Source organism: Salmo trutta, chromosome 2 (genome assembly GCF_901001165.1).
Source record: "Salmo trutta chromosome 2, fSalTru1.1, whole genome shotgun sequence".
Taxonomy (NCBI): Eukaryota; Metazoa; Chordata; class Actinopteri; order Salmoniformes; family Salmonidae; genus Salmo; species Salmo trutta.
Window position 1 is genome coordinate 40,623,591 of NC_042958.1, and position 12,541 is coordinate 40,636,131.

At 48.2% G+C, this 12,541-nt stretch overlaps 1 protein-coding gene across 1 annotated transcript in view; it reads left to right on the top strand.

Moving 5' to 3' along the window:
- The first annotated feature begins 5,443 nt into the window (after positions 1-5,443).
- Positions 5,444-12,541, top strand: part of lyst (lysosomal trafficking regulator) — a 153,211-nt gene continuing 146,113 nt past the window's right edge. Inside the window, 5 exon segments of the mRNA XM_029701898.1 lie at positions 5,444-5,884; positions 5,886-6,011; positions 6,229-6,402; positions 7,089-7,189; positions 7,341-7,497. Coding sequence (XP_029557758.1) covers positions 5,513-5,884; positions 5,886-6,011; positions 6,229-6,402; positions 7,089-7,189; positions 7,341-7,497 — 930 coding nt within the window. The 5' untranslated portion in view covers positions 5,444-5,512.

Here is a 12,541-nt window from a genome sequence, read left to right on the forward strand (position 1 = left end):
ACAGTAGTTTCTGTGTTGCCAGATTTCACCCTGCCTTACATTAGTTTCTGTGTTGCCAGATTTTACCCTGCCTTACAGTAGTTTCTGTGTTGCCAGATTTCACCCTGCCTTACATTAGTTTCTGTGTTGCCAGATTTCACCCTGCCTTACAGTAGTTTCTGTGTTGCCAGATTTCACCCTGCCTTACAGTAGTTTCTCTGTTGCCAGATTTCACCCTGCCTTACAGTAGTTCTGTGTTGCCAGATTTCACCCTGCCTTACAGTAGTTTCATGTTGCCAGTTTTCACCCTGCATTACAGTAGTTTCTGTGTTGCCAGATTTCACCCTGCCTTACAGCAGTTTTCATGTTGCCAGATTTCACCCTGCTTTACAGTAGTTTTCATGTTGCCAGATGTCACCCTTCCTTACAGTAGTTTCTGTGTTGCCAGATTTTACCCTGCCTTAAAGTAGTTTCTGTGTTGCCAGATTTCACCCTGCCTTATAGTAGTTTCTGTGTTGCAAGATTTCACCCTGCCTTACAGTAGTTTCTGTGTTGCCAGATTTCACCCTGCCTTACATTAGTTTCTGTGTTGCAGATTTCACCCTGCCTTACAGTAGTTTCTGTGTGCCAGATTTCACCCTGCCTTACAGTAGTTTCTGTGTTGCCAGATTTCACCCTGCCTTACAGTAGTTTCTGTGTTGCCAGATTTCACCCTGCCTTACAGTAGTTTCTGTGTTGCCAGATTTCACCCTGCCTTACAGTAGTTTCTGTGTTGCCAGATTTCACCCTGCCTTACAGTAGTTTCTGTGTTGCCAGATTCACCCTGCCTTACAGTAGTTTCTGTGTTGCCAGATTTCACCCTGCCTTACAGTAGTTTTCATGTTGCCAGATTTCACCCTGCATTACAGTAGTTTCTGTGTTGCCAGATTTCACCTGCCTTACAGTAGTTTCATGTTGCCAGATTTCACCCTGCCTTACAGTAGTTTTCATGTTGCCAGATGTCACCCTTCCTTACAGTAGTTTCTGTGTTGCCAGATTTCACCCTGCCTTACAGTAGTTTCTGTGTTGCCAGATTTCACCCTGCCTTACAGTAGTTTTCGTGTTGCCAGATTTCACTCAGCTTTACAGTAGTTTTCATGTTGCCAGATGTCACCCTTCCTTACAGTAGTTTCTGTGTTGCCAGATTTTACCCTGCCTTACATTAGTTTCTGTGTTGCCAGAAACCACCCTGCCTTACAGTAGTTTCTGTGTTGCCAGATTTCACCCTGCCTTACAGTAGTTTCTGTGTTGCCAGATTTCACCCTGCCTTACAGTAGTTTCTGTTTGGCCTGATTTCACCCTGCCTTACAGTAGTTTCTGTGTTGCCAGATTTCACCCTGCCTTACAGTAGTTTCTGTGTTGCCAGATTTTACCCTGCCTTACAGTAGTTTCTGTGTTGCCAGATTTCACCCTGCCTTACATTAGTTTCTGTGTTGCCAGATTTCACCCTGCCTTACAGTAGTTTCTGTGTTGCCAGATTTCACCCTGCCTTACAGTAGTTTCTGTGTTGCCAGATTTCACCCTGCCTTACAGTAGTTTCTGTGTTGCCTGATTTTACCCTGCCTTACAGTAGTTTCTGTGTTGCCAGATTTCACCCTGCCTTACAGTAGTTTCTGTGTTGCCAGATTTCACCCTGCCTTACAGTAGTTTCTGTGTTGCCAGATTTCACCCTGCCTTACAGTAGTTTTCTGTGTTGCCAGATTTCACCCTGCCTTACAGTAGTTTCTGTGTTGCCAGATTTCACCCTGCCTTACAGTAGTTTCTGTGTTGCCAGATTTCACCCTGCCTTTCAGAAGTTTCTGTGTTGCCAGATTTCACCCTGCCTTACAGTAGTTTCTGTGTTGCAAGATTTCACCCAGCCTTACAGTAGTTTCTGTGTTGCCAGATTTCACCCTGCCTTACATTAGTTTCTGTGTTGCAAGATTTTCACCCTGCCTTACAGTAGTTTCTGTGTTGCCAGATTTCACCCTGCCTTACAGTAGTTTCTGTGTTGCCAGATTTCACCCTGCCTTACAGTAGTTCTGTGTTTGCCAGATTTCACCCTGCCTTACAGTAGTTTCTGTGTTGCCAGATTTCACCCTGCCTTACAGTAGTTTCTGTTGCCAGATTTCACCCTGCCTTACAGTAGTTTCTGTGTTGCCAGATTTCACCCTGCCTTACAGTATTTCTGTGTTGCCAGATTTCACCCTGCCTTACAGTAGTTTCTGTGTTGCCAGATTTCACCCTGCCTTACAGTAGTTTCTGTGTTGCCAGATTTCACCCTGCCTTACAGTAGTTTCTGTGTTGCCAGATTTCACCCTGCCTTACAGTAGTTTTCATGTTGCCAGATTTCACCCTGCATTACAGTAGTTTCTGTGTTGCCAGATTTCACCCTGCCTTACAGTAGTTTTCATGTTGCCAGATTTCACCCTGCCTTACAGTAGTTTTCATGTTGCCAGATTTCACCCTGCCTTACAGTAGTTTTCATGTTGCCAGATGTCACCCTTCCTTACAGTAGTTTCTGTGTTGCCAGATTTTACCCTGCCTTACAGTAGTTTCTGTGTTGCCAGATTTTACCCTGCCTTACATTAGTTTCTGTGTTGCCAGATTTCACCCTGCCTTACAGTAGTTTCTGTTTGGCCTGATTTCACCCTGCCTTACAGTAGTTTCTGTTTGGCCTGATTTCACCCTGCCTTACAGTAGTTTCTGTGTTGCCAGATTTCACCCTGCCTTACAGTAGTTTCTGTGTTGCCAGATTTTACCCTGCCTTACAGTAGTTTCTGTGTTGCCAGATTTCACCCTGCCTTACAGTAGTTTCTGTGTTGCCAGATTTCAACCTGCCTTACAGTAGTTTCTGTGTTGCCAGATTTCACCCTGCCTTACAGTAGTTTCTGTGTTGCCAGATTTCACCCTGCCTTACAGTAGTTTCTGTGTTGCCAGATTTCACCCTGCCTTACAGTAGTTGCTGTGTTGCCAGATTTCACCCTGCCTTACAGTAGTTTCTGTGTTGCCAGATTTCACCCTGCCTTACAGTAGTTTCTGTGTTGCCAGATTTCACCCTGCCTTACAGTAGTTTTCATGTTGCCAGATTTCACCCTGCATTACAGTAGTTTTCTGTGTTGCCAGATTTCACCCTGCCTTACAGTATTTTTCATGTTGCCAGATTTCACCCTGCCTTACAGTAGTTTTCATGTTGCCGAGATTTCACCCTGCCTTACAGTAGTTTCATGTTGCCAGATGTCACCCTTCCTTACAGGTAGTTTCTGTGTTGCCAGATTTTAACCCTGCCTTACAGTAGTTTCTGTGTTGCCAGATTTTACCCTGCCTTACATTAGTTTCTGTGTTGCCAGATTTCACCCTGCCTTACAGTAGTTTCTGTTTGGCCTGATTTCACCCTGCCTTACAGTAGTTTCTGTTTGGCCTGATTTCACCCTGCCTTACAGTAGTTTCTGTGTTGCCAGATTTCACCCTGCCTTACAGTAGTTTCTGTTTGCAGATTTTACCCTGCCTTACAGTAGTTTCTGTGTTGCCAGATTTCACCCTGCCTTACAGTAGTTTCTGTGTTGCCAGATTTCAACCTGCCTTACAGTAGTTTCTGTGTTGCCAGATTTCACCCTGCCTTACAGTAGTTTCTGTGTTGCCAGATTTCAACCCTGCCTTACAGTAGTTTCTGTGTTGCCAGATTTTACCCTGCCTTACAGTAGTTTCTGTGTTGCCAGATTTCACCCTGCCTTACAGTATTTTCTTCTGTGTTGCCAGATTTCACCCTGCCTTACAGTAGTTCTGGTGTTGCCAGATTTCACCCTGCCTTACAGTAGTTTCTGTGTTGCCAGATTTCACCCTGCCTTACAGTAGTTTCTGTGTTGCCAGATTTCACCCTGCCTTACAGTAGTTTCTGTGTTGCCAGATTTCACCCTGCCTTACAGTAGTTTCCGTGTTGCCAGATTTCACCCTGCCTTACAGTAGTTTCTGTGTTGCCAGATTTTACCCTGCCTTACAGTAGTTTCTGTTGTTCCAGATTTCACCCTGCCTTACAGTAGTTTCTGTGTTGCCAGATTTCACCCTGCCTTACAGTAGTTTCATGTTGCCAGATTTCACCCTGCCTTACAGTAGTTTTCATGTTGCCAGATGTCACCCTTCCTTACAGTAGTTTCTTTGTTGCCAGATTTTACCCTGCCTTACAGTAGTTTCTGTGTTGCCAGATTTTACCCTGCCTTACATTAGTTTCTGTGTTGCCAGATTTCACCCTGCCTTACAGTAGTTTCTGTTTGGCCTGATTTCACCCTGCCTTACAGTAGTTTCTGTTTGGCCTGATTTCACCCTGCCTTACAGTAGTTTTCTGTGTTGCCAGATTTTACCCTGCCTTACAGTAGTTTTCTGTGTTGGCCAGATTTCACCCTGCCTTACATTAGTTTTCTGTGTTGCCAGATTTCACACCCTGCCTTACAGTAGTTTCTGTGTTGCCAGATTTCACCCTGCCTTACAGTAGTTTTCTGTGTTGCCAGATTTCACCCTGCCTTACAGTAGTTTTCATGTTGCCAGATTTCACCCTGCCTTACAGTAGTTTCTGTGTTGCCAGATTTCACCCTGCCTTACAGTAGTTTCTGTGTTGCCAGATTTTACCCTGCCTTACAGTAGTTTCTGTGTTGCCAGATTTCACCCTGCCTTACATTAGTTTCTGTGTTGCCAGATTTCACCCTGCCTTTCAGTAGTTTCTGTGTTGCCAGATTTCACCCTGCCTTACAGTAGTTTCTGTGTTGCCAGATTTCACCCTGCCTTACAGTAGTTTCTGTGTTGCCAGATTTCACCCTGCCTTACAGTAGTTTTCATGTTGCCAGTTTTCACCCTGCATTACAGTAGTTTCTGTGTTGCCAGATTTCACCCTGCCTTACAGCAGTTTTCATGTTGCCAGATTTCACCCTGCTTTACAGTAGTTTTCATGTTGCCAGATGTCACCCTTCCTTACAGTAGTTTCTGTGTTGCCAGATTTTACCCTGCCTTAAAGTAGTTTCTGTGTTGCCAGATTTAACCCTGCCTTACAGTAGTTTCTGTGTTGCAAGATTTCACCCTGCCTTACAGTAGTTTCTGTGTTGCCAGATTTCACCCTGCCTTACATTAGTTTCTGTGTTGCAAGATTTCACCCTGCCTTACAGTAGTTTCTGTGTTGCCAGATTTCACCCTGCCTTACAGTAGTTTTCATGTTGCCAGATTTCACCCTGCCTTACAGTAGTTTCTGTGTTGCCTGATTTTACCCTGCCTTACAGTAGTTTCTGTGTTGCCAGATTTCACCCTGCCTTACAGTAGTTTCTGTGTTGCCAGATTTCACCCTGCCTTACAGTAGTTTCTGTGTTGCCAGATTTCACCCTTCCTTACAGTAGTTTCTGTGTTGCCAGATTTTACCCTGCATTACAGTAGTTTCTGTGTTGCCAGATTTTACCCTGCCTTACAATAGTTGTCTTGTTGCCAGATTTCACCCTGTTGTCTCTACTGGAGGTGTTCTTGAGCCGGGAAGTGAATGCCGTCCCCCAGAGGGCAGGGAAAGACCAGAAGACCCGGTGCGTTTCACTCTGAGAAGCGTTCACGCGGTGGCAACAGCAGTAGCTCCACCTGGAAGGTCCTGCGTCGCTCCCGCAGGACCGCTCAGCGCTACTCTGTAAGGGATGCCCGCCGCTCCCAGCTCTCCACCTCTGACTCAGATGCGAACTCTGACAACAAGGCCGTCATCGGTGGCACCGGTGGAGTACGTAGTCGGCGTTCTCGCGGTTCTACGATCCGTGTGAGTTGCCAGCATCACCGTTTGGAGGCTCCCTTGTTACCCTCGCCCCCTGTTCCCCCTCCTGAAAAGACCATGGCTTCGCCTTTCCCGCTCTACCCCCAACCCCGGTCGCTGGGGGGGGTCCCAGAACACCCTGGACACAGAGACCCTGACTGACCCAGCTGCCATGTCCATATTCAACCGGATGGAGAACTCTCCCTTCGACCTCTGTCATGTTCTGCTCTCGCTCCTGGAGAAGGTATTTTCTGATTTGTATTGAATGTAAAGTGCTCAATGCACAGCCTTGTCCATCTTACTCAAGCTGTCCCTTTTTAGATTCAACCAGGACCACAATAGAAATCATTTGGTAGACTTTGTGTTTTTAATACTAAATCATGTTGAATGTACTGTTGTTCTCAAGTGGTTGCAGTATCTCTATATATATGTATTTTAAATATCTCTCTTTCCCCCTCAAGGTGTGTAAGTTTGACATGAGCATCAACCACAACCCGGGTCTGGCTGTCAGCGTGGTACCTACCCTCACTGAGATCCTTACAGAGTTTGGAGACTGCTGTGGTCCGGGGGGAGGAGGAGAGGGGGTGGAGGAGCTGGCTGGAGGCTGGACAGAGGAACCCATCGCCCTGGTCCAGGTATACCTTTTTACTTCCGTTTTTCTTAATTGAATATAATAATGAAATACTTAATGTAAATGATTGAATTGGTCTTTTACGCATTGTGCTGTACTTACTATTGATATTGTGTGACAGTTTGACATTGTGCTGTACTACTATTGATATTGTGTGATAGTTTGACATTGTGTTGTCATTGTAGTGGGATGTTTTGTCATTGTAGTGGGATGTTTTGGCATTGTAGTGGGATGTTTTGGCATTGTAGTGGGATGTTTTGGCATTGTAGTTGGATGTTTTGCCATTGTAGTGGCATGTTTTGCCATTGTAGTGGCATGTTTTGCCATTGTTTTGGGTTTGTTTTGACGTTGTTTTGTCATTGTAGTGTGATAGTTTGTAATGTTGCAGGTATTGGTTTTGTTTTACTATGGCTGTAATTATGACTATGAGTGATGAACATTAAGATAGTCCACATTAGCCCCAGGCTTGAATTTTCAGACCAGGCTAGTAGGAAATATGCCAAACTAGCTCCAAAGTAATCTTAAGTATGGCATACATTTTGGTCTCTTGAGTAGTGGAACATCATCCAGGCTAGTAGAGAAAATGTGGTCTACTAGCCTGGCTGGCTGGTGCCCATAATCCTTAACTTCCATGCCTGAGTATGACTAGCTAATTGATAATAAAGAACACTCTGATCTGTCTCCTCTCAGAGGATGCTGCTAAGGACCATCCTCCACCTGATGTCAGTCGACGTGGGTCAGAGTGAGGCTCTACCAGACAGCCTACGACGCAGCCTGACTGACCTGCTCAGGTACGTACGTAGTCAAGAGGTTAGAGAACACGACCGGCAGCCAGGAGGTTGCTGGCTCTAACCCCCCCCCGGGTGGGCGACACAAAAATGGGAACCGAACTGAACTGGCAGCTGAAACCATTGTACAACCTGTCTATTCTATTTTATTCAGAGCCACGCTGAAGATCAGGTCCTGCCTGGAGAGACAGGTTGACCCGTTCGCTCCCAGACCCAAGAAGACCCTGCAGGAGGTGCAGGAGGACTTCTCTTTCTCCTGCTGGAGACACCGCTCCCTGCTGTTACCTGAGCTGCTGGAGGGGGTACTGCAGGTATGGACTCGTTCTGTCCCACATGGCACCCTATTCCCTATATAGTGTACTACTTTAGACCAGAGCCCTATTGCACCCTATTCCCTACATAGTGCACTACTTTAGACCAGAGCCCTATTCCCTATATAGTGCACTACTTTTGACCAGGGCCCTATTCCCTATATAGTGCACTACTTTAGACCAGGGCCCTTTGGCACCCTATTCCCTACATAGTGCACTACTTTAGACCAGAGCCCTATGGCACCCTATTCCCTACATAGTGCACTACTTTTGACCAGAGCCCTGTGGCACCCTATTCCATATATAGTGCACTACTTTTGACCAGGGTCCTATGGCACCATAATCCCTAAATAGTGCACTACATTAGACCAGGGCCCTGTTTTTGACCTGGGCCCTGTGGCACCCTATTCCCTATATTGTGCACTACGTTAGACCAGGGCCCTGTTTTTGACTAGGGCCCACATCCATTGTCAATATTGTGTAGTCTATTTTTTTCTTCTTCTGATGTACGACCAGGAAGAGGATATTCTTGTCCTCTTTCAGTCAGTCAACTTCAGTACAACATCCTATGGGGAGTCTCACTCTCACCACTTAGGTTGAAGGATCTACAATCACGCCTGACAAGACCAATGAAATCCGCACCTCGCTCAAAGCACCACCTTCTACAGGTGATGAGAGTAAGGCTGAAATTCATTCCTTAAATTATTCCACTCTTCACCTTGGTGTGAACAGGAACAAGAACCCAAAACTGTCTTACATTGCGCCAACTAAACTGTCCCTTAATGGTAGAGCGTTCACACCCTGGCCTTTGTTTCCTGATTGTTTGTATGGTTTCATAAGTTTCCTAATCACAAACAATTAGTTATTGTTCAAATCGCTTGGCCTGACTATAGCAATAAGTAATATGGCTGACGCGACGAAGGCTAACAAGCCGGGTTCGGGTTCACGACCAAATTAATTAAAAGATACTCACATTTGTTGTCTGTCCCAGCTCGCTGCATGCTCAGGCTGCCCCCGGTCCAATCAGTTTGTGTGCGAGACTAGGAGATCAGATTATTATTTACGGAACAGAACAGATTCTTATTTATAATGATGGCCTACCCTGGCCAAACCCTAATCCGGACAACGCTGGGCCAATTGTGCGCTGCCCTATGGGACTCCCAATCACGGCCGGTTTTGATACAGCCTGGAACCGAACCAGGGTCACTGCATAAAGTCCAGTGTTGTTCCTTGAGGGCCGTCGTGGTATCGGCTTGAGGGGGAATATACACGGCTGTGACTATAACCGAAGAGAATTCTCTTGGAAGGTAATACGGTCAGCATTTGATTGTGAGGTCGGGTGAACAAAAGGACTTGAGTTTCTGTACGTTATCACAATCACACCATGAGTAGTTAATCATGAAACATACACTACCACCCTTTTTCTTCCCAGAGTGTTCTTAATTCCTGTCTGCGCAATGAACTGAGAACCCAGCTGGCTGTATGGACGGGGACAGTACATCCGGAGAGAGCCATGATTCCTTGAAACAGAGTATGGTACTGTCCCTGATGTCTCTCTGGAAGGAGATCCTCGCCCTGAGCTCGTCTACTTTATTATCCAGAGACTGAACATTAGCAAGTAATATACTCGGAAGCGGTGGATGGTGTGCGCACCTCCTGAGTCGGACTAGAAGTCCACTCCGAGTACCTCTTATCCGGCGGCGTCTTGGAGCAGCCTCTGGGATAAGTTAAATTGCCCTGGGAGGTACGAACAAAGGATCCAATTTGGGAAATTTGTAATGCTGGTGAGTTTCCGCCGCTCTGATATCCAAAAGCTATTTCCGGCTTTATGTAATAACACAGAAAACGTTCTGGGCTAATAATGTAAGAAATGAAACACAAAAAAACGAAATACTGCAACGTTGCTTAGGAGCTAGAAGAAGAGCTGCCATGTCTGTCTGCGCCAACTTGGGACTTGGCGCTGGTTTTGGAGATTCTCTCCTCAGAAGTCTCCCTGCTCATGTCTATGGCCTCTGGTAAACGTGTTGGGGACCTTCGCGTTATCCGTACACCCTTCCTGTACTCAGTTTTCCCCGGGGTGACTCTAAGGTGACTTTGCGTCCAAATGCAGCCTTCGCTCCAAAAGTCATGGCTATGTCCTACAGGTCCTTTACATGCCCTGTGTCCGGTGCGAGTTTTACACATGTACATTGAACCGGAATATCCGGTTATGTGACCATTTTTTTGTCTGTTTTGCTAATCCAGCACGCGGCAGGATACTCTCTAAACAGCGTGCGTCTCTCCCACTGGAGTATGGAAGCGATCTCCCTGGCATATACCAGCGAGGGGCAAGGGGTACCTAATGACGTACGTACGCACCCACTCCACCAGGGGATTGGCAGTGTCTTGGGTGTTGTTTAAATAGGAGAAATGTGTGCTCCTAGATGGGTTTTATCACGGCTGGGACAGGGGGAAGTCACTAGGCAGCTCACCGTGTGGTCACGGCTGGGACAGGGGGAAGTCACTAGGCAGCTCACCGTGTGGTCACGGCTGGGGACAGGGGGAAGTCACTAGGCAGCTCACCGTGTGGTCACGGCTGGGACAGGGGGAAGTCACTAGGCAGCTCACCGTGTGGTCACGGCTGGGACAGGGGGAAGTCACTAGACAGCTCACCGTGTGGTCACGGCTGGGACAGGGGGAAGTCACTAGGCAGCTCACCGTGTGGTCACGGCTGGAATAGGGGAAAGTCACTAGGCAGCTCACCGTGTGGTCACGGCTGGGACAGGGGGAAGTCACTAGGCAGCTCACCGTGTGGTCACAGCTGGGACAGGGGGAAGTCACTAGGCAGCTCACCGTGTGGTCACGGCTGGGACAGGGAGAAGTCACTAGGCAGCTCACCGTGTGGTCACGGCTGGGACAGGGGAAAGTCACTAGGCAGCTCACCGTGTGGTCACGGCTGGGACAGGGGGAAGTCACTAGGCAGCGCATCGTGTGGTCACGGCTGGGACAGGGGGAAGTCACTAGGCAGCTCACCGTGTGGTCACGGCTGGGACAGGGGGAAGTCACTAGGCAGCTCACCGTGTGGTCACGGCTGGGACAGGGGGAAGTCACTAGGCAGCTCACCGTGTGGTCACGGCTGGGACAGGGGGGAGTCACTAGGCAGTGCACCGTGTGGTCACGGCTGGGACAGGGGGAAGTCACTAGGCAGCTCACCGTGTGGTCATGGCTGGGACGGGGGAAGTCACTAGGCAGCTCACCGTGTGGTCACGGCTGGGACAGGGGGAAGTCACTAGGCAGCTCACCGTGTGGTCACGGCTGGGACAGGGGGAAGTCACTAGGCAGCTCACCGTGTGGTCACGGCTGGGACAGGGGGAAGTCACTAGGCAGCGCACCGTGTGGTCACGGCTGGGACAGGGGGAAGTCACTAGGCAGCTCACCGTGTGGTCACAGCTGGGACAGGGGGAAGTCACTAGGCAGCTCACCGTGTGGTCACGGCTGGGACAGGGGGAAGTCACTAGGCAGCGCACCGTGTGGTCACGGCTGGGACAGGGAGAAGTCACTAGGCAGCTCACCGTGTGGTCACGGCTGGGACAGGGAGAAGTCACTAGGCAGCTCACCGTGTGGTCACGGCTGGGACAGGGGGGAGTCACTAGGCAGCTCACCGTGTGGTCATGGCTGGGACAGGGTGAAGTCACTAGGCAGCTCACCGTGTGGTCACGGCTGGGACGGGGGAAGTCACTAGGCAGCTCACCGTGTGGTCACGGCTGGGACGGGGGAAGTCACTAGGCAGCTCACCGTGTGGTCACGGCTGGGACGGGGGAAGTCACTAGGCAGCTCACCGTGTGGTCATGGCTGGGACGGGGGAAGTCACTAGGCAGCTCACCGTGTGGTCACGGCTGGGACGGGGGAAGTCACTAGGCAGCTCACCGTGTGGTCACGGCTGGGACAGGGGGAAGTCACTAGGCAGCTCACCGTGTGGTCACGGCTGGGACGGGGGAAGTCACTAGGCAGCTCACCGTGTGGTCACGGCTGGGACGGGGGAAGTCACTAGGCAGCTCACCGTGTGGTCACGGCTGGGACAGGGGAAAGTCACTAGGCAGCGCGCCGTGTGCTCAATTCCCAGACTGCAGCATCCGGCAGGGTCAAGTCTGGGTGGTCTGCCATGGGCCGTTTCATTTAGTGTCCTTTTTAGGTCGGCATAGGGCGTGACTATATTTCCCATGGTATGTTTTACCGAAGTTGACTGACTGAAAGGGAACGTAAAGTTATGACTATAACTGCTGTTCCCTGAAGGAGGGAAACAAAGTGAAACATCTGTTTGGCCCCGTGCTACCCGTTCCTGGGCTGGGTGAAGAGCGGCTTGAAATGGAAGGAATCCGAGCCTCGCGCTTATCACCTGTGGAAGGTGGGGCTTCCAGCGAGGCGCGGATATCATTGGCCTTGTCAGGCGTGATTGTAGATCCTTCGACTGAAGTCACTGGAGTGTGACTTCCCGTAGTATGTTGTATTTCCCTCCTTCAGAGAACAGTAGTTACATTTTTAACCATTCCTTACTAAGAGTGCATCACAAATGGTACCCTGTTCTCTGTATACATCACTAAAACTTGTGTGACAAAACTGCACAGATGCCTTTTTATTTTCCACCTTTTTCCCCCACTTATTTATTATTTATTGTCCCTAGCACAAGGTGCACCTTTAATGATCATGCTGTTTAAGCAGCTTCATATTCGACACCTGTCAGGTGGATGGATTATCTTGGCAAAAGAGAAATGCTCACAATCAGGGATGTGAACACATTTTTACACAATTTGAGAGGAATAAGCGTTTTGTGCTTATGGAAAATTGCTGGTATCTTTTTTTTATTTCAGCTCATGAAACATTGGACCAACACTTTACATGTTGTGTTTTATATTTTAGTTTAGTTTAATAGAAATAAGAGGTCCAAGAATGTATCTCTGTAGAACACCACACTAATACATTATTGTAATCTATTGTAATCCAGGGGCGGCTAAGGTGGTCTGGTTAAAGTAGTGCACTATTTTGTGAATACTGTGCCGTTTGCTGA